General features: G+C 36.8%; 1 protein-coding gene across 7 annotated transcripts in view; it reads left to right on the top strand.

Annotated features, from left to right (window-relative positions):
* The window catches only part of RHOBTB3 (Rho related BTB domain containing 3), an 84623-nt gene that overhangs the window by 29130 nt on the left and 32990 nt on the right, over window positions 1–22503 (top strand). For all 7 annotated transcript variants that reach the window (XM_043964874.1, XM_043964876.1, XM_043964873.1 and 4 more), the window contains exons 5-7: window positions 22–133; window positions 1451–1816; window positions 15783–15895. In XM_043964874.1, the coding sequence (XP_043820809.1) occupies window positions 22–133; window positions 1451–1816; window positions 15783–15895 (591 nt within the window). The remainder of the gene's footprint in view (window positions 1–21; window positions 134–1450; window positions 1817–15782; window positions 15896–22503) is intronic.

The following is a 22503-nucleotide window of genomic DNA, read 5'->3' on the forward strand; positions in this document are numbered from 1 at the left end:
TTTATTGTTTTCATGTTATAGTTGGAGTATTTTATGATTCAAACCTTGAATCAAAAGTCATCTGAAAAAATGAAGAAAAGAAAAAAAAGCGGCAAGTGTCATGGAATTAGGCCACCTCAGCTTGAACAACCAGGTGATCCTTATAGTTCATATAGGTGTAAAGCTAGAATAATGTTGTTGTTTATTAGATTCGGGGGAATAGCTTTGAAACTTGCTAATAAATAAGTATATAAATAATTTGGTTCTAAAGATATTCCATCCCCTATCGTAAGCATTTGCTCAGAATTGTTTTCATGTTTATAATAGGTGGAAGTCCCTTAAATGACAGTCCTTGAACATTAGATACATTTACTTTGATTTGAAATTCAGGTATAAATGTTTCTATACTGCTGATAGTCCCTAGAGTAACTATTTACAAATTATATACTTTTGCTAGGAAAAGTTTCTAACAATGTTTCAGAAATAAAGTAAAATAGTATTTTTCTTTTTAAAAGATTGAGCCTGGGGGCAGCTAGGTGGTGCAGCGGATAAAGCACAGGCCCTGGCTTCAGAAGAACTTGAGTTCAGAATTGACCTCAGACACTTGACATTTACTAGCTTTGTGACCCTGGGCAAGTCACTTAACCCTTATTGCCCTGCAAAAAAAAAAAAAAAAAAAAGATTGAGCCTGATTAATTCTCTGGCCAGTGTTTTGAAGGCTAGGAAGGCCATTGCAAGTTTATATAGGGATGCAAAACTAACTTCCCAAGAGGAGTCCTTCAGAGAGCAGTGGGAGAGAGTGTTGACTATTTTTTTTTTTTTGGTGAGGCAATTGGGGTTAAATGACTTGCCCAGGGTCACACAGCTGGTAAGTGTAAAGAGTCTGAGGCTGGATTTGAACTCAAGTACTCCTAAATCCAGGGCTGGTGCTTTATCTACTGCACCACCTAGCTGCCCCTGAGTGTTGACTATTTTTAAATGCCCCAAACTAAAAAATGGTAACCCCTGAAATAAAAAGCTTAATTAATTATGCTTTATCAAGCCATAATGTGGGTTTTAGTCTGTATTTATGCATTTTCTATTTGTTCTATAAGTGAAAATAAAGCTTAAATGTATGAAAAGGAAAAATCACTCGTGTATAGGTGATAACATTTTATAATTCTTTAAAATTTACATGCAGTTCTCCTATATCTGTAAAGGAAGGAGCACTCAATTTGGAAACAGGTTTCTGGTTGGAAACTTATTTCTAGCTCTTACTCACCTGTGTGATCTTAAGCAGCTTAAATGACTTGTCTGAGCCTTAGTTACTATAAAGAAAGGACATTGGATGAGATTATTTCCAAGGCCCCTTATTACCCTAAATTTTATTCCCCAAACAAACAAACAAACAAACACAAAAAGAACCTTAAGTTTTAATAGAGCTATACAAGGATTCATTTGTTATTTTTCTATTTTCTTTTTTTTAAAATAGAAAAAATGCCTGTCTTAAAGGGTGAAGCATCACACTATAACTCTGACCTACATAACCTTTTGTTCTGCTGCCAGTGTGTGGATGTGATATTTTATACTGAAGATTTAAAGGAAGTTGTAGAAGCTCACAAGATAGTCCTTTGTTCTGTGAGCAATGTCTTCATGCTGCTGTTCAATGTGAAGAGTCCCGCGGATATTCAGGACTCCACTGTGATACGCACTGCCCAAGATCTCTTTGCTGTAAACAGTGAGGCGCCATTTCCAGATACTAGCCAAGGCCCACCATGCAACCCACCAGTAAGAGTCATTGTTAAAGACTCTCTCTTCTGTTCTTGCTTATCAGACATTCTGCACTTCATTTATTCAGGTATCTTCTCAGAATGGCTCCAGCTACTCAGTGTTTTTAAAACTTTTGAATGTGAAGCTTGCATGTTGCCCTTCCCAGTTAGTGTTGTTCACTTTGACAATTCACATGCTTCCCCTTCTGCTTCTGGGTTATTATTTGCATTGGATTCTATAAGGAGAAAGCAGATCATTGTGCCAAAAAGGGAGGAAAAAACATCCATTCAATTCAAGCAAGCTTCTTGATTTCCAAACAAACTTATTTGCCTGGGCTTACTGTAAAATCACTCTGGTGAAACAGTAGGAGTGAATGAAATATCCTGTTTTCTTACTGAATAGGCAGAACTTATTATATTATCAGCAGTATTTAACAAAGAATAAGGTGAACTCAGGAGGTCAGAACCTCTTGTAGAACAGAAGAGCAAAAGTTCATTTTAAAAAAAATTTTAGTGTGAATGAAGACCCTGAAAATAGCACCTCACAACTCAGACCTCCAGGGTTTTAAGTAGGAGACATTAAAAAAAAAAAATAGAAGCGTGCCTGGGTGCGTAGAGCACTCTACTAGGAGTCAGAAATATCTGGGTTGCAATTCCACTTCTGACACAAGCCTTGTCAATTAATTTCTCGGAGCCTAATGCAATTGCCTAAACCTTATTTACTAAGTTATGAGTTCTCTATTGGAGGCAGTTCCCATACCAGTAAAATCAAAGATCCTTGATGTTTGGGGATATTTGTAATCAGAAGAAAACACAAAGAACTCTTCTCCATTTTTCATTTTAGAAGTATAAATTTACCAAGTATTTGTAAGGTACCTTGCTAGTTTGCCTTCTCATCACTTCCTTAGCTAGTCTCTCGACTAAATAACTAAAGAATTTTAAAGCACACTTTAAAAATTAGCTTACAGGTAATTAGGTGGCACAGTGGATAGAACACTGACCCTGGACTCAGGAGGACCTGAGTTTATATCCAGATTCGGTCACTTACTAGGTGTGTGACCCTGGGCAAGTCATTTAATGTAGATTGCTTCCCCCCTAAAAAAATTAGCCTACATTTGGGCAGGAGGAATACACAGATAAATTTAGGTAATTTCAATATCCTCCCCTCCATACTGCCTTTTTTCAGGTTCAGTTCATAGTACTCCTTCACCTTTTCCTTGGCTCCCTTTCTTTTCAGCTCTGAGAAACCACTAAAATCCAAAGAAGCAGAAATTTTGCTTAATTTGTTTTAACAAACAAGGATATATAGCATAGCAAGATCATACATCTAAATTAACTTAAATGGAAAGTTTCAGATTTTAAATAACATTACAACTAACTTTGTAAAACAAGGAAAACTACTTACACCTTTACCTGTCTTCTCATCCATGGAGCTAGAATATGCTTTTCTCCTTTCAGACTGAAGCTAATCATCTTCCTAAGAGTAATCAGTAGGAAGCTTTTTTTATCTGATTCTGTACTTCAGAGTTTTTAACTGGGAACATATGGTAAATTTATTTTGGATGAATTAGGGGAAAGAGTATCCTCGTTTATGTGTATACAACCGTTCTAAAACTGTTGATGCTAGAAATTAGGTCACCTTTTCTCCTTCTGTTGTTTGTGTATAACCTACATATGTGAGTATGTGCATGCATATACACAAAATCTAACATTGAAATTGATTCTTGGGGCAGCTAGGTGGCCCAGTGGATAGGGCACCGGCCCTGGATTCCGGAGTACCTGAGTTCAAATCTGGCCTCAGACGCTTAACACTTACTGGCTGTGTGACCCTGGGCAAATCACTTTACCCCAATTGCCTCACCAAAAAAAAAAAAAAAGAAGAAGAAGAAAAGAAAGAAAGAAATTGATTCTTTTTTTAAAAAAAAAAGAATAGCATATATACCTCTAAGCAACAAGGAAGTTATAGAATTAATGGGATGGAAAAGAATGAAGTCAAGTCAACTAGCATTTATTAAGTACCTACTATGGACCTGGCACTGTGCTAAAAACATACCAAAAAAAAAGGCAAAAGCAGGTTCTGCCCACAAGGAACTCACAGTTTAGTGAGACAACGTAAAAACAACTATGTAGAAATAAGATATACACAGAATAAATTGGAGACTATCTCAGAAGGAAAGCACTGGCATTAAGGAGGAAAGATTTTGGCAGATGATAGGATTTTAGGAGAGATTTTAAGGAAGCCAGGAGGCAGAAGTGAAGAAGGGGAGAATCCCAGGCATGGGAGATGGCCAGTGAAAATACACAGACTGGAGAGATGGAGTGTGTTGTACGAGGAACAGCAAGGAAGCCAGAGTCACTGAAATAAAGACTACATGGAAGAGAGTAAGCTGTAAGAAGATTACAAAGGCAGGAAGGGGCCTGATTATGATGGGTTATGAAGGGTGATATTAAGTGCTCTCAATCGATTTTGCTTAGGTAGAAGCAAAAATGCCATTAGTCAAGTGAATAACTTGCATCTAGTAGCTGCTAAATACAGGTTTGTCAAATGAATAGCTCTAGGAGATATGACAAATAATGTGAATTAATGCATCTTGCTTAAGGACTTTGCTTAGTATTCTGGGTTATTATGTTTCAGATTTTGAATTCTTCAGTTCAAAATTTTATTTAAGAAAATTTTAATCAGGAAGAAAGGAATTCTTTTTTTTTTTTTTTGGTCTGTTTTTTTTTTCTTTTTTTTTTTTTTTACGGGGCAATGAAGGTTAAGTGACCTGCCCAGGGTCACACAGCTAGTAAATGTCAAGTGTCTGAAGCCAGATTTGAACTCAGGTCCTCCTGAATCCAGGGCCGGTGCCTTATCCACTGCGCCACCTAGCTGCCCCAAGAAAGGAATTCTAAATTGTGAATAGAAATAAAAAATAGTGTATAATGCTTTATTTCTTCATTATTTCAATGATCTGTAGGGATTTCCTTCACTGATACAGATGAGAACCCTTCTACAAATTAGGGGATGGTCTTTAAGAGTTTCTCTAGCCAAAAAATTTCATTATTTTGCTGCCAACTTGACATTGAAATTCTCCAACCAACAATACACTCCATTACTGGGCCCATGCTCAAAACTTTCCCAGTTCAGTAGGACCTGTCAGACTCTCTGGAATAATAGCCTTTATAAACAGGATCACCTCTTTTACTACAGTGAGACTTGGAGTGGGAATTTAGTTAGTGGAGGTATAGGACTGTATTTTTTAAAGAAAGTTTTTTGAGGAAGAACTTTACTTTCCCCCTTTACAATAGTGCTATAGAGCTCAATTTTATTTACCAATTGGAACAGTATGAATTATTCATGCACCACTAAGGTACTGCCTCTGTGCCTCATTGTGGCATGTAGGTCATTCGGGTTTCTTGAAGGCTTTGCTAACACAGCACAAGCTCTGGCAGGTTCTGCCGTGCTGGAAAAGCATACTGTTCCAGTGACTGGGCCTGCTGGCTGACAGTCCTTCTGACTGAGCATGGAGAGGCTCATCGCCAGGAGGTGATCGCCCACTTGGCGATGAATTCTTTGGTCATTGTGTAACTCAGGAAATGAAGAGCAGTACAGAATATCCCCCAGTGCTAGGCAGCCCTCATTCCCTTCCCCAAACAGTATCAGAGTGGTAGAAAAGGAGTCAGTATATAAATCTGACTGTTGGTTCTCCAATTATAAGATCCTTGTCCAGTGACCAGTGAGTCCCTTTGAGCCTCACAATAACTCTGGGAGCCACTATGTTATTATCCCCCATTTTACATTTTGCAGTTAAAGAAACTGAAGAAAACTGAGGTCAAGTGACTTGCCCAGGGTCACATAGTGTCTGAGCTAGATTTGAACTCATCTTCCTGACTCCTAGTCCTAGTGCTCTAGTCTTTCATCTAGACACCTCTTTATGAGGACACCATAAATCCATATAAACCTGAATTCTTCTGAAGCTGCCATATGACTGCCAATCATGCAGTGATACCATGACCTCTGAAGAAGTGAAATTGCTTGTGAACCTACAGGTCACAAGAAAGCTTTGTGTTAGGCAGAAATAGACTGAAGCTCATTATGAATGATGATTTGTAAGGAACAAGTTGTGTAAAAAATTGTTAAAGAGATATAACAGCAGAAAAGGAGGTGGGTTGGTGGTATAGTAAAAGCACAGAATAGCAGATGGGTTAGGGTTTGGTCACATGCTTCTTTGGTCTTCACAAAAAAATATCTAGAATAAAGCCCCCAGCATACTGGTAGGGTGTATGGGGGAAGGGAGCATTAACACAGGATGAGAAGGCATGGATGTGCTGTGCCTCCCTTGGGAAGGACCCACAATGATGAAATCACAGATTTGTCGGAGTATGTGAATTATTCAGCCATATGCTTTCATTACAAGAGAAGGTTAGATATATACTTCTCAAAGTGGCTTCATGCTTTGAAGTCACTGTTGTGACCCAGTACATTGTGACAGCAACTTAATAAGTGAAGCCTTTGTTAGGCCTAGTGGCACCTCACTTTGTCCCAGATGGTAATTCATGTTAGAGAAATTTGACCAAATAAATAATTTAATAATTAGACATGTTTCTCCTCTTGAGGATAAAGGAGTAGTGCCCTTGGTATTCTTACAGATCTAATGCATTATTTCCCAATAAAGCACCAATTATGTGTAAGACTGGAGATTTTTTCTTTAATTGGACTGGACCTGCAAAATTGGCTGAGAGAATGCTAGGTCAGGAAACCTCCTTGTACCAGTATAGATCAGCAGCTGTGTTAGAACTTAATGTCTTAGGGGATCACCTGGGATCCTGAGAGGTTAAGTATCTTGCTTATGGTCACATAGTCACTGTGTTCAGAGGTGGGGCTTGATCACAAGTCTCCTTGACTTTGAGGTCAACTGTCTATTTTGCCAAGCTGCCTCTTATCATTCCCCAGCATAGCCAGAGTTGTTTAAATATCAGGATACTCCCACAGTGCATCAGTGCTGCACCAATTCAGCACTCTGAACTGTTCTGTCTGAGAAAGGGAGCACTGGCAGCAGCTTACCTTAGGCAACAGGTAGAAAAGTTCATTATAGCCTTAGCAGTGAGAACATAGGGATATGAACCGCATGCTGAGATAAAGGGTGTTTGAATTCAGATGCATTATAAACTTACTGCCAAAGGAGGAACTAGACAGAATTTGACTGAATCATTGAGAGGTATAAGCAATGTCGTGTCTGTAGCTGTTTGAGTGTTGAATAGAATTATTATTGCAGATAAGTTCTAATATCAGCTGATGAAAGGGTGAGAAAACTTTGGGTTCACACATGTTTTGACACCTCATTCAGAGCTGTAAGTTATTCACCAGATGTTCTATAATCAATCAACATGGAGTTATTAAGTTCCAACTATGTGATAGGCACTGTGTTAACTCCTAGAAATACAGCTACAAAAATGAGATGGCCCCTAACCTGAAGGCATTTACATTCCATGGTGGGGCTGGGAGTGGTGCTGGAGAAATACAACATACTCATAGATGAATAAATTCAAAGATTTACACAAAGTAAATTAAGGTCATGGCTGGGTACTAATCACTGGGAGAATCTGGGAGGGCTCTTGAAGAAGGTGGCATTTGAGCTTAGCCTTGGAGGGAGGGAGTTAGGAATTCCAAGAGGCAGAGATGAGAAATAATAGCATTCCATAGATGGGATACAACCTGTATCTAGGCATGGAGGTGCAATATGGAATGCCCTGGATATAGGGAATGGCCAGTAGACCAGTTTGGATGAAGCCTAGAATGTTTGATGAGAGAGTATTGTCAATCAGCCCGAAAAGATAGGCTACAGCTAGATGTGAAGGACTGTAGACAGCAAATAAAGGGGTTTGCATTTATCCTAAAGACAGTGGGGACCCTCTGAAACCTCTTCAGCAGGAGAGTGCCAGAATTAGACCTGTGCTTTATGAATATCAATTCCACTATTGTGTGGAGAATGGATTGGATGAGAGAGACCAGATATAGGTAGCTTTACTTAAGAGAAGGCTGATGCAGTAGTGCAGGTGAGAGGTTGTAAGGGCGTGAATTAGAATGATTGTGGTGTGAGTAGAGAGAAGGGCATAGATATAAGGGACCTTGAGGAATTAGAGTTGACAAGCCTTGGCAAAGTCTTAGAAATGGGAGGTGACCAAGAGTGAAAAGTTGAGTATAACTCCTAAGTAATGAACCTGGATGACTGGAAGAGTTGTGGTTCCCTTGACAAAATAGAAAATTGAGAAGTAATTTTAGAAGTGTTTATGAGATATCCATGTTGAGGAATATAGAAGGCAGGTGGGGATATGGGACTGGAACTCAGGAGAGAGATGAGGAACAGAAATATAAAAATTTGGGAGTCATCCATATGGTGCATGGTCAGATCTATGGGAGCTGATGAGATCACTAAGGTAAAGAGAGTATGCAGAGGTTCTCAATTCTGTCCATGGACTTTTAAATAAATATTTTGATAACTATTTCAGTATAATTGGTTTCCTGTATAATTTTATGTATTCTATTTTATGCCTTCAAAACATTCTGAAAAAGGGTTGATGGGCTTCAGCAGATTGTGTCAGAAGGGTCTCTCTCTCTCTCTCTCTCTCTCACACACACACACACACACGAAGATGAAGACCCCCCTTCCCCCCCCCCCCAGTGTAGAAAGAAAAGAGGAGCAGGTCTGTGACAAAGTTCTGCAGCACAGCTATGCATATGGAGTCGGACATGGATGATTGTCCAGCAAAGGGGAGTGAGAAGAATTGGTCAGTTACCTAGGAAGAGAGTCATGAGAGAAGAGTGTTGCAAAAATCCAAAGAGATGATATTCAGGAGGGGAGTGGTCAGCAGGTCAAATGCCACACAGGAAGAGAAACAGACATTGCATTTAGCAATGTTGCTCATTGGTGACCTTGCAAATAGTTTCAATCTAGCATTGAGGGCAGAAGCCAGATTGCAAAAGGTTAAGAAGTAAGTGGGAGATGAGGAAGTAGAAGCAACAAATATAGACAACGTTTTTTAGGCGTTTATCTGAAAGGAAGGCCATATAGAAAACTATTTAACTCAAGGGCATGGTAGGGCCAAATAAAGGGTTTTTAGTTTTGGGGTGGGGTGGGGCAATGAGGGTTAAGTGACTTGCCCAGGGTCACACAGCTAGTAAGTGTCAAGTGTCTGAGGCCTGATTTGAACTTAGGTCCTCCTGAATCCAGGGCTGGTACTTGATTCACTGTGCCACCTAGCTGCCCCCTCATTTTTTTTAAAGGATGGGAAAGATCTGGACAGGGTTGAGAGCAAAAAGGCAGGAACCAGTGTATAGAGTTTGAAAATTAGGTTAGGTTGTGATTAGGGTTGAACTTCTGGAAAAGATGGGAGGGGATGGGATCAAGAGGCCAGATAGAGGGATTGGCTTTAGCAAGAATGGCTACTTCATTTTCTGAAATTGGGGAAAAGGAGGAGAGAGAGAGAGAGAGAGAATATGAAGCTTGAGAATGGAGCATGTTGTTGAGATGAAATGTGAAACTGAAAAAGGGACCTTACAAAGGATGGCCTCTGCTTTTTCAATGAAGTGTGAAATGAGCTCCCCTGCAAAATGAGAAGGGAAAGGATGGCAAAGGAAGATTGAGAAGAGAGAAGGTAGCCTATACCTACTCTCAGGAGATTTTTTTTCTTAACAAATCTAGGTTCGGGGGCGGCTAGGTGGCACAGTGGATAAAGCACCGGCCCTGGATTCAGGAGTACCTGAGTTCAAATCCAGCCTCTGACACTTGACACTTACTAGCTGTGTGACCTTGGGCAAGTCACTTAACCCCCATTGCCCTGCAAAAAAAACCACAAAAAAAAACCAAACAAAAAAACAAATCTAGGTTCTTGCCCTAGACTTAGGATCATTAGACGTCTACATTGGACCATGGATCTATAACGGGAAGCCAGGAGATTATAGGTTCATAAGCCTAGAGTAGAAAGGGACCTCAGAGGTCATGTAACCTTCTCCTGCCCTCCCCCCACCTCCCACCCCACTTCATTTTACAGATGAGGAACTGAGACTGACTTGAGAAGTTAAGTGACTTGCCCAAAAGGCACAGAAGTAGTAGAACTAGGATTCAAACTCAGGTCTTTTGACTTCATATTCAATATACTTTTCACTACACTTATAGTAAAACAGTAAATATATTAATAAGCATGTTTTGGGGGAAAAATTAATGTTACATAGCAATTCCCTCACAATAGGACTAGAAAGTAGAAGTCAGCAGCATATCATAGTGTAAGAACCATTGAATCTGGAGTTGGAAGACTTGGGCCTAATGCCGGCTCTGCTAACTTCCTACCTGTGTGACCTCGAAAAGTTTCTGGGCCTCAGTTTCCTCATTTATAAATTAAAAAAGAGGGGAGTCAGACAAGATTATTTTGAAGTTTCTTCTAACTAAATCCTATGATCAACAGTGGAGAGAACATGGGGTTTAAAGTCAAGACGCCTAGGGTTTTTTAATCTGGCTCAGTTGATCCTAGCCACTTAATTTATTTGAGTTTTAATTTCCTTATCTGCAAAAGAAAGAGGGGATTGGACTAATCTTCAGAATCCCTTCAAGTTTTAAATCTGTGGTCTTAAGGAGTGGGTTTGTGCCAAGGAACTGGGTAAAGAAGATAAATATATCCTTGTTAATAACAACTCATAATGATAAAGCATTTGAAGGTTTACAAAGAAAATTCTTCACTCATAATGGGTAGGTAGTAATGCAGGTAATACTATCAGCATTCTACATAGGAAGAAAAGGAATACTAGAGAGATCAAGTGACTTTCCCAGGGCTACGTAGCTAGTGTCATACTGTGGTGTTTTGTGATAGACCAGTATGATATGGGACCTATACAACTCTGGGCCTCCTGGCCATCCCAGGATCAGTGCAGGGTCTTTTCAGCGATTCTAATTTTAGAACTAGAGCTTCAGACCAAGCAGGAGTCATAAATCAAATAGTAAAGCATTCAGTTGCAAAGATCAAAAGTTGTTACCAGGAAAATAAAACAATAGAATTATTTTTAATCTCTTATTGGTGAAAATGGGGACTCTAGCACAGACTACTGTGCCATTGGGAAAGGGGACGATGTATCCTCTTGAGCCCCTGCTGCCAGGTAAGGAAGGGATCCCTCCCAAAGTTCCCATCCCTGCTGTTGCCGCTCCATTCCACCTCTGAAGCCAGCATTTGCTACTTTGTTCTTGAGTTGCTGCCGCCATCTGCTGGAACTGTTTATTGTTGAGGCTTCTTTCTCCTTGGGGCTAAGGAAATAGAAGGAGTAGAGTGTTATCACTTTGGTGAGACTGCCGGGATTTCTCAGGGCTGAATCAGCACATTTTCAGCTTTCATTTAAAACATTTGTTTTCCCAGTTCTCCCTTTTCCATGCCCCTTCCTACCCTAACCTTGCCTACCCCAGCTCTCACTCCTAGCTGGGTTAGCACAAGTGAAGTCCTTCCAATTCTCATACTCCCAGAAGTCAGTACCCACGTCATGCCTTTAGGGAGTCATTTAATAACACTAGAAGGGAAAAGGTAGAGCTGTTGACTTTTGCTCTGCATTTCTGATGCAAGCAAGCATTTATTAAAGGCTTATCATGCACTGTGCTAGGTTCTGGGAATACAAGTACAAATACAAAGAATGACACAATCCCCTCTGGCAAGGAACTTACACATTCAAATGGGAAAGAACAAGTGCATATATTAGTATACACCGAAGAAGTACCAATACAAAGTCTTTAACTGTGAGACAGTTTGGACAGAAAGACATTAGCAGCTGAGGAGTTCATAATACCAATAATAGCTGGCATTTATATATAGCACCTTAAGATTTGCAAAGCACTTTATATGTTATTTCATTTGATCCTTATAATGTGATATAGGTGCCACCATCATCATCATTCCCATAGAATCAGGAAAGGTAGGGGGCAGCTAGGTGGCGCAGTGGATAAAGAACCGGCCCTGGATTCAGGAGGACCTGAGTTCAAATTTGGCCCCAGACGATTAACACTTACTAGCTGTGTGACCCTGGGCAAGTCACTTAACCCCAATTGTCTCACTAAAAATATATATATATAAATGTTTAAAAAGTAAAATAAAATATGTATAGAAAATGGGCCATGGTTACACAAGGCAAATGTGTAAGCATTTGTCTTATCATGCTGTTTAACTGTTTTTCAGTCATGTCCAACTCTTTGTGACCCCATTTGGGGTTTTCTTGGCAAAGATACTGGAGTGGTTTGCCATTTCCTTCTCCAGCTCATTTTACAGATGAGGAAACTAAGGCAAACAGGGTTCAGTGACTTGGCCAGGGTCACACAGTTAAGTGTCTAAAGCCACATTTGAACTCAGGTCTTCCTAATTCCAGGGCCAGCACTCTATTCACTGTACCACCTAGCTGCCTCTTGTCTAATAAGTATACCAAAAAAAAATTTCATGTTCTATATTGTTACTGAAAGAGTACATAACTCAAGTACCATCTTCTCTCTTTTTTTCTGTTTTTGCAGGGAAATGAGTGTGCTATAAATTATAATTCCATTCTCCATAGTGTAATTTGATAGACATTTATTGTGTCTTTTGTATCCAGAGCAGTCATTCTGTCAGCCAGCCCTGGTTAAGCACTTCCTATTTGTCAGGTGATGGGGATACAAAGAAAGCCAAAAAAACAACATAAAGCCTGCAGTGCTCTGCCATACTCTGGAGTAGATAAAGAGTCTAGACCCTCTCCTTGCTATTTTAGAATATAGTCTAGTTAGGGCCATAGGGCACATACACTGATAACTAAATTAAAGAGCAGATAGCAATTCTTTCAGAGATAACAGTGAACTAAAACTCGTGTGAGATCTGAGAGGTAAAAGGTTGTTACAAAATCAAAGAAGTCTTCATAGAGAAGGTGATATTCAGTGCGTAAGAATTCAGCAGGCAAAAAAAGGGGAAGGGAAGTATTCCAGGTACAGGAAATAATAGTCCGCAAAGGCAGAAAGAGCAGATTGTAATCTGGGAAGAGAGAACAGTCTAGTTTGTCTGGGATTTAGGCCTGGGAGTAGGATGAGATAAAATGGAAATGTAAAGTAGCACAGGAATTAGGAAAGATCTGAATGGGAGCCAAAGGAATTTGAACTTTGTACTCAAACTGTTACTTACATGTCAGCAGAGAAATTACATGAATGGGTGCAATATTAGGTGAAAAAGAAGATCCCAGTGTGAGGATTTTGTTATTTAGCCTAAAAGTGGCTTTGTAAACATCTCTGATCACAAAACCTTCTTATCACCATTGTGCCCTTGAAAACCTCCCTTTTATATTATTTATTAAGTTTATGTTTACAAAGTGTTTTCCTTAAAAACACTTTGGTGTTTTTCCTACCTTGTATGGAAAAACTGAATATTATTTGTTTGGACAGGAACTGAATATGCTGTCATAAACAAAGTAAAAAGTAGGATTTCACTGCACAACCAATTAAAAAGGTGACTCATAGGAATTTGTGTAAAGAGATTTCAGCATAGCTAAAAATTACTGAATAAGCCAACTTTCCTGGTTTGCTTATGAATGAGTTTGAATGATAAGATAATAGAATATATTAGCATATTAATAACTTCCTTTTGACTTCACTTTCTCTCTGTGATCTGACCACTCTCCTGGTGTTCTATGTCCTTCACAATTGGTGTTATCTTTGGTTCTTTTCTCTTCCTCACCTCCCATATACTGTTATCAGCTTTTTTTTTCAATTCTAACCCTAAAATGCTTCTCTTATCTATCCCTTCTTATTTGTTCTCCCTAATATCACTGTAGAACAGGCCAATACTTTTTACTGGCTTTGTGTCATCTGTCAGATTGATAAGTATGTCATCTTTGTTTTCATTCAAGACACTGATAAAAAATATTAAACAACAGAGGGCCAAGAACCAATCTCTGGGGCCTTCCATTTGAAACCAACCTCCAAATGAATATTGACCATTTAATGACTACTCTTTCATGTCTAGACATTCAACTAATTTTGAATTGACCTGACCTTTCTATACCCTATACATATCTCTCCATCATCCAAGTATCATGAGACACTTTGCCACATGTTTTGTTAATAGTCTGGTTCTGGTCAAAAAAGGAAATGAAGTTAATTCTGACATAACCTATTCTCAATAAAGCCATGTTGGTCCTCTCTGATTAACACTCTCCATTCTAGATATTCACTCTTACCAATGTCGTCCCTAGAAGCGAACCTGATATTCTAGAGCTATCACTCCTCCCATTCCAGACACTGATTCTTTTTTTTTAATACTACTCCCATACTTGTCAAATTTATTATCTGAACCCAAGTATGGGAGTAGTATTAAAAAAAAAAGAATCAGTGTCTGGAATGGGAGGAGTGATAGCTCTAGGGACCACATTGGTAAGCTTGTAAGTATATAGATGAAGTCGACAAGAATGTCAAGATCATGTTTTATGAGTTTCTTGAAGGAACTGGGGATAATTAGCCTGAAGATGAAAAGTATTAGAGGAATGAAAGCTGTCTTTCAATTACTTGATGGATTCTCTTGTGGAAGAGAGATTAGGTTTATTCTGCTTGGCTACAGAAGACAGAATGGTGTGTCATGGGTAGAAATTGCCACAAAGCAGATTTTGGCTCCAGGAAAGGGAAGACTTCCTGACAAAAGCGGGAGGGATTGGCTTCTCTTCATTTTAGGTGTTCAAGCACTTCCTGGATTATCACTTGTTGGGGATGTCACAGAGGGGATTTTTGTTCAGTTAAGGGTTGGATTAGATGACTTCAAGGTCCCTCAAAACTCTGAGAGTCTTTAATTTTATCACCTGCATAGAAAAATTCCAAATCCTCTACCTAGGAGACATTGCCCTCAACAGCGTAGTACTACCCAACCTTATGTTATTTCCTTTCTGGGTACTCTTTGCAAGTCAAACTGAACTGCTCCCTACTCCCTGACTGTACATCAAGCTGTCATATATTCTCAGTTCTGTTCCAGTCCTTCATTTTAACTCTGGGTGAACCATATTTCAAGTGCTATTTCTAGTAAGCTGTGCCTTGATCTGTGCTTTTTACTTAGGCCTAAAATACTCTGACCTTTCAGCCTCACCTCAGAAGCTACTTTCTGAGAGAGCCTTCTTTGATCCTCTAATTGATAAATGACCTTTTCCCCTCTGGTGTTACATTTTGTTTTCTGATCCTGTAATGCACTTATATGATTTTTTTAAAGCTTCCTTTACTGGTATCTGATATGTCCCCCACTAGATTGTAAGCTCTTTAAGGGCAGAGATTTTATTTGATCAAAATCTGGTACCTCTTTCAATGCCTATAATGGTGCTTTGCACACAGTAGGTGTTTTATGACTATTTCTTGCATTACATTTGTTGTAGTATATGAAAAATCCTTGTCTTATAGTCAACAAGTTGTTTTGAAAACTTTCATCACTCATCCAAGTAATGTGTACCTAATATCCATGTTTCAAAGCAAAGATTGAATTTAGACACTATTCATTAGCAGTCTGACTCTCAGATTTTACTGGGGGTATTGATCTAAATTGAGTGCATATGCATCCTGAGCTCACTCCATTACAGTCAGGGTCCTGACTCCTTTTGGCTTTGTAGAATTGTCTGTTGTATTTTTGGTTCTCTCTGATATAGACATACATACATGCAAGCATATGTGCATACATGCAAGCATGCATACATACATGCATAATCACATGATACACTCTAACTTACTGCATTCTCTGTGACTGACAGTAAAAGTCAACTTATAAGACCTAACTGGGCCTTAGATTGGGTCATTTTCCTATGCCTTCAGACCAAGTACTAGAGTGTGATTACTTGAATTTGTTTTTCTATCATTTTTCCCTCCGTAGAGGAGTGCAAAGTAATTTTAAACAATTGTAAAAATAACTTTTTTACTTTACAAAATGGACATAATTGAGCAAAGTGTGACAATTTCATATTTGACAGCAAGGTTTCTTAAGTTTCCTCTTACTCTGTGGCCAATTTCTAAATCTAAACTCAATTTTAATCTTTTTGCTTATTCTCTTATCCATTCACAGGCGCTTTTCAATGGGAAGAGCTGGAAGAAGATGTAAAGAAGAAGTTGAAAGACCCCAGTGATGTTTTAGGTGTAATTGAGAAGGTTAAATGTATATTGAAAACACCAGGGAAGGTAAATTAGTTAACTCTGATTTCTTTTCTGATCTTTCCTTCATGAATAGTAGAAGGTCTTCAGAAAGGGGTATATAATACTAAGTCAAGGGCGGCTAGGTGGCACAGTGGATAAAGCACCAGCCCTGGATTCAGGAGTACCTGAGTTCAAATCCAGCCTCAGACACTTGACACTTACTAGCTGTGTGACCTTGGGCAAGTCACTTAACCCCCATTGCCCTGCAAAAAACAAAACAAAACAAAAATAATACTAAGTCAAGGGTAGAATCTAATGATACCTCAGTGTTTTTCTTAAATCATATTTTTATCTTTTCAGTATTTTAATATAAGTCAAAATCATTACTCTTTATTTTTTTAGCTCATTTATGTATTGAAATCTATATGACTCTATCCTTTTAAAATGATTACTTTTGTGTTCTATCTCTTTGAACATTTCCATGGGCTCAGAGAACAAGTTTCTTCAGTATAAACTTTTAGTAAGGGGTTGCTTCAGTCTTTGGTTAAGCTTTATTTTGAGAGATGATTTCTCAGTAGAGAGCCAGGTCAGCAACACTTCAATGGGTCAGTATGTGTGTGTGTGTGTATACACATGCACATGTATGCCTATGAATGCACACAGGTACTGTTTTTTAAAATAATTTTAAAAATTTCTTTGTAATTTTGAACTTGACAAAAACAAATATGTAAGTACTTTCATATACAAAGAATATAAAATAGGATTGTTTACAAAATTTGATTTCTGTTACGTATGCTTTATTTTTATATACATAATAAATTTAGAATATTCTCTCAAACTATTCTCCTTGTCTCTGCTTCCCTCTGAACTCTTCTGTCCTATGTATTTAAAGAATTGCTTTATTGATACTCATTCTTTTCTTTTTTTCTGTATTGCTCTCTATCACTAGTCTTCTACTCTCCCCACAGTGCTTCCTCATTAAAAAGAAAACAAAAATCCTCCCTATAACAAATAAGCCAGGTCAAGCAAAACAGAAGTAGCAGCAGCAGCGGCAGCAGCAACAGCAACATGGAAAGTACACATTAGCCATGTCTGAAATGTATGTTTCATTCTGTACATCACCTCTCTGTCAAGAGGTGGGATGCATGCTTCATCATCAGTCCTTTTGAGTCAGTCATAGCTGGCCATCATACTGATTGGTGATCTTAAGGCTTTCAGAGTTGTTTTCTTTGACAGTGTTGTAGTCTTCTGATTACTTGTCCTGGTTCTGCTCACTTAAATCTGAATTAGTTCATATCAATCTTCCTTGGGTTTCTCATAATCTCTTCCTTCATTTCTTTTGGCACAGTAATATTTCATTACATTAATATATCATTTGTTCAGCCATTCCTCAATTGATGGACACACCCTTTGTCTCTACAAAAGTGCTAATAGGAATGTTTTTGTACATATGAGCCTAGTTGTGGTATTGCACAGACTTCTGTGGTATTGTTTCAAATTGCATTGGAGTGGCTGTACAAATTCGCAGTTCTACCAACAGTGCATTAGTATCCCTGTTCTCCCACAGTCTCTCCAGCAGTTGACACTGTCATTTTAATTTTTTGTCATCTGAGCAAATCTTTTATGTGTAGAATCTCAGAATTGTTTTAATTTGCATTTCTTTGATTAATGATTTGAAACATTTATGCATTTGCTTATTCATAGCCTGACTTTCTTCTTTTGAAAATTACCTTCTTCTATCTTTCAGCCACTTATTTATTGGGAATGCCTCTCATTTTTATATATTTTAATCAATTCTCTATGTCTTGTGGATATGATGTTTATCTGAGAAATTTGCCATGAAAATTTTTTCAGCTGTTTCCCTCTGATTTTAACTTCATTGATTCTGTTTGGGAAAAACTTTTGAATTTTAGGTAATTAAAACTGTCGATTTTATCTCTGTCCTTTGGTCAAGAATTCTTCTTTTATCCATAGTTATAGAAGGTATCTATCTCCTTCCCATCTCTTCTAAATTGTTTATGTGACTTTTTTATAAAGAGCATATGTCTATCTGGGGCTTATTATGGCATATAGTGTGAGATGTTGGTTTAAATAGAATTTCTACTAGACTGTCTTCCAGTTTCCCTAACAGGTTTTGTCAAATAGTGAGTCATTACCCCAGTATATGGAGTTCTGGGGTTTATCAAACACTATGCTATTATATTTAATTCTTTCTGGGTCTTATTGAACTAATATCTTCCACTGATCAACTTTTCGATTATTGAACCAGGACCAAATAGTTTTAACAATTACTGTTTTGTAATGTAGTTTGAGATGCTACCTCCCTTTCCTTTCCTTTTTTTCATTATTTCCCTTAAGGTTCTTGATCATTTATTCTTTTACATTCATTTTATTTTTTCTCTAGCTCTGTAAAGTATTAATCCTTTTGTGGTTTGGTATGGCACTGAAGAAGTAAACTAAATTAGATAGTATCATCATTTTTATTATGTTAGCACAGCACAGCCATGAGCAATGAATATTTCTTCAGTTATTTAGGCTTGTATTTACTCCTGTAAAGAATGTTTTATAGTTATAATCGAACAATTTTTGAGTATGTATCGGCAGGTAGACTGCCAAATGTTTTATGTATTGTGTAGTTATTTTGAATGGAATTTTTCTTTCTGTCTCTTACTGCTGGGCTTTGTTGGTTATATAAAGGAAAGCTGATGATTTGTTTGGATTTATTTTATATCCTAATACTTTGCTGAAGTTATTATCATATGTAAAACTGAACTGTTTGCTTATTTTTTAACTATGCTCATTTCCTCAATTTCTTTCTCTTTGCTATAGCAAACATTTTTAAAACTATATCACATATTAATGGTGATAACAGATAACCTTGCTTTACCCCTGATTTTATTGAAATGACTTTTTTGTGTTTTTCCATTACATATAATGTTGCCTGTTGATTTTAGTTATTGTTTATCAAATTATATAAGTCAGTTTATTCCTATGTTTTTAAAAGTTTAAAAAAGTCAAATGTGTGTTACATTTTATAAAATGCTTTTTTCTACATCTATTGCTATCATGTGGTTTGAGTTTTTACTTTTAATATGACTGATTATGTTTGTCATTTTAAAAATATTGAACCAAATGTACATTCCTGGTATAAATCCAATGTGATTATAGTGTAAAATCTTGTTATAAACATGTTGCTATAATCTCTTTTCTAATATTACTTTATTCAGTTTTCATCATTATTCATATAGGATATTGGTCTATTATTTTTCCTCTCTACTTTGTCTCTTCCTGGTTTAGGTATTAAGATCATAATTTGTGTCATAAGAGGAGTTTGGTAGGATCCTTTCTTTGTCTATTTTATCAGATAGTTTTACATAATATTGGAATTAATTATTCTTTTTAATGTTTGATAGAATTCACTGGTATATCCATTTAGTTGTGGGGTTTTTCTCTTGGATTCACTTATGGTTTGTTCAATTTTTTTCTTAGATTATGTTTTTTAAACCCTCTATTTCTTTTACTATTAATCTGGGTGTATTGTATCTTTGTAAATAGTTATCCATTTTATTTTATTTATCAGTTTTGTTACTTAGGCAAAAAAGTTGCCAATGATTTCCATATTTACTCTTCATTTGTTGTGAATTCTCTTTTTTATTTTTATGTGGTTAATTTCATTTTCATCTCTTTTAATCAACTCTGTTTAGTTGGATTTTTTAGAAAACAATATCCTAGTTTATCAATTCATTATTATTATTCTTTTGGGATTTAATTTTATTTATTTAGTCTTATATTTTCAGGATTTCTATCTTTATGTTTAGCTAGAGTTTTATGATTTATTGATTTCCTAGTTTTTTTAGTTGCATGTCCAAGTCATTCATTTGCTTTTTCTCTTTTTTGTTGATGAAAATACTCAGATATATACATTTCCCTTTCAGAACAACTTTGGCTACATTCCAAAAATTTTGGTATTTTTTATTGTCATTTTATTTTTTTTAATTTATTAATTTACTTTTCACCAATTACACATAAGAACAATTTTCAATATTCATTTAAAAAATTAAATTCCAAATTCTTTCCTTCTCTCCCTACCCTGCCTTATTGAGAATGCTAGCAATTTGATATAGGTTATACGGGTATAGTCATGCAAAACACATTTCCATAAGGATGGCTAGAATTTGGAACTTTAAACTTTAAATAAAAATTTTATTAAAAGAAAAAACCAAACATTTTCATATTGGTCATGTAAAAGAAAACTTGGGCCAAAATTAAAACCCAAGAAAAATAAAGAAATTTAAAAGGTATGATTTGATCTGTATTCAAACTCCCATCAGTTCTTTCTCTGAAGATGGGTAACATTTTTCATCATATGTCCTTCAAAGTTGTCTTGGATTACTGTATTGATAAGAATAGCTAAGTCATTAGCAGCTAATCATCTAACAGTATTACTGTTATTGTATACAGTGTTCTTCTCATTCTACTCATTTCACTTTGCATCAGTTCATGTGAAGTCTTTCCAGATTTTCCTGAGCACATCTAGCTCATCATTTTTTCTTAGAGCACCTTATTCCATCACAATTGTATACTACAATTTGTTCAGCCATTCCCTAGTTGATGGGCATTGCCTTAATTTCCAATTCTTTGCCACCAGAAAAGAGATGCTATAAATATTTTTGTAGATATAGACCTTTTTCCTTTTTTGTTTTTTATCTCTTTTGTCTTATAGACCCCCCAGTGGTGGTGTCAAAGTATATGCATAGTTTTATAGGCCTTTGAGCATAGTTCCAAATTACTCTACATAATGGTTGAATCAGTTCACAACTCCACCAATTGTCATTTTCATTGATGAAATTATCTGTTTCATTGATTTCTTCTTTGAACTACCTGTTGTTTAGGATTAAATTATTTAGTCTTCATTTTAATTTGAACATTTTCTTCAAAGGCACTATGATGATTATAATTTTTATTGCGTTGTAGTCAGTAAAGAATGTGTTTCATATTTCTGCTTTTTTGAAATTGTTTATGAAGTTTTTCTGACCTACTATCTGGTCGGTTTTTGTAAAGGTTTTAAGCACAACTGAGAAATAGTATTTCCCTTTCCTTTTCTCCCTCAGTAATTCCCAGAGTGAGATCATACCTAATTTTTCTGAAGTTCTATTCATGACCTGCTTTTTTGAGTTCATCTGAAGCACAATAAATTCTGCTTCATACTCTGGCATTAACCCTGGGTAAACCACAATATTTGTGGTGTATTCCTTGCAAGCTGTTGCATAAGTAGACCACTGTACTACTTGCTTTACATTCTTGTAAATAAAACCATGTTAAGAATCCTTCAGAAAGTTATCACCTCACTTCCAGTTTGTTCCCTTCAAGAATAATTTTAATTTCTTTGGCATCCAAAGTCTTTTAAGTCAATAAGGATTCAGATGAATCCTTAGATTATTTTTCATGTGTTTTCAAGATGCTTTTTGCTCATTCTTGAGTCTCAGGAGTATTTTTATTTCTCGTTCAATAGGAGTTTGAGTTTCTGGACTCAATTTCCTTATATCAGTATATATGAAAACTCCAAGCTTTCTACTCATTCCAAATCAAATCTCTTTTTCACTTTGCTATTTAAATGGTGTTATCAAAGTCACTAGAAGTACCTATTGAAATATGATCAGTTTCAAATTTAAACTCTTCTGCAACTCTTAATCTCATACAAACACCCATTTGTGCAGGCAGTTTAAAACTGCATTAAGACTTCTGGGACACCCTGTACAAATAGTAGTTCTTTGCACAGTGACTGATACATAGTAAGTCCTTCCTTAATAAATGTTGATTTACTCTTGACTGTTGTGTATTTACTTCTTTCGTATCCTCTTTTACTGTTTCCTCTCTTTGCTCAACCCTTTCTTCAGAGAAAAAGGAGGGGAAAGAGAAGGAATGTGGTCAGCAGTATTGATCTTTAATTGAATAAATCTGCTTCTGCTTCATACTATTTCTTCTTTCTTCTCTTCACCCACACCCTGGTCACTGGTTCTTACAATTTTTTGCTTTTAATTCTTCCTTTATGTTTCACAAAATTTCTCCCCTCCCCAACTACCTTTCCCTGTCTTTTCCTATTTCCCTGTTGAGTGTGTGTGTATATATATCTGTGATTCAACCCTCCATTGTCCAGTTCAGGTGAGAGTAAGACTCTTTGCCTGTTTCTTCCACTCATTCCTCCATTTTGTATACTTTGTGTACTTTTATATACCCCAATTATGAGAAATAGGAAAATCCATACACTTTTCCCTCATTTCTTCCCTAGTGTATTACTTTTCTCTTCTTTTGTCCTTTCTCTCTTAAGCCCATCAATACAGAACAAAACTACCTCTAGACCCTCTATTATTCTTGTTTAATTCCCTCTGTGATCCTTGAATTCATGAGGATTCTTTTTTTTCTGATAAAAGTATTTTATTATTTTCCAGTTACATATAGAGACAGTTTTCAACATTTGTTTATATAAGATCTCCAATTTCAAATTTTTCTCCCTCCCCCCCTCCCCTAGACAGCAGGCAATCTGATATAGGCTATATATATATATATATAATAACATTAAATACATTTCTGCATTAGTCATATTATAAGAGAAGAATCAGAGCAAAAAAGGAAAAACCTCAAAAAGAAAAACA

The sequence above is a fragment of the Dromiciops gliroides genome, chromosome 1 (assembly GCF_019393635.1).
Source record: "Dromiciops gliroides isolate mDroGli1 chromosome 1, mDroGli1.pri, whole genome shotgun sequence".
NCBI lineage: Eukaryota > Metazoa > Chordata > Mammalia > Microbiotheria > Microbiotheriidae > Dromiciops > Dromiciops gliroides.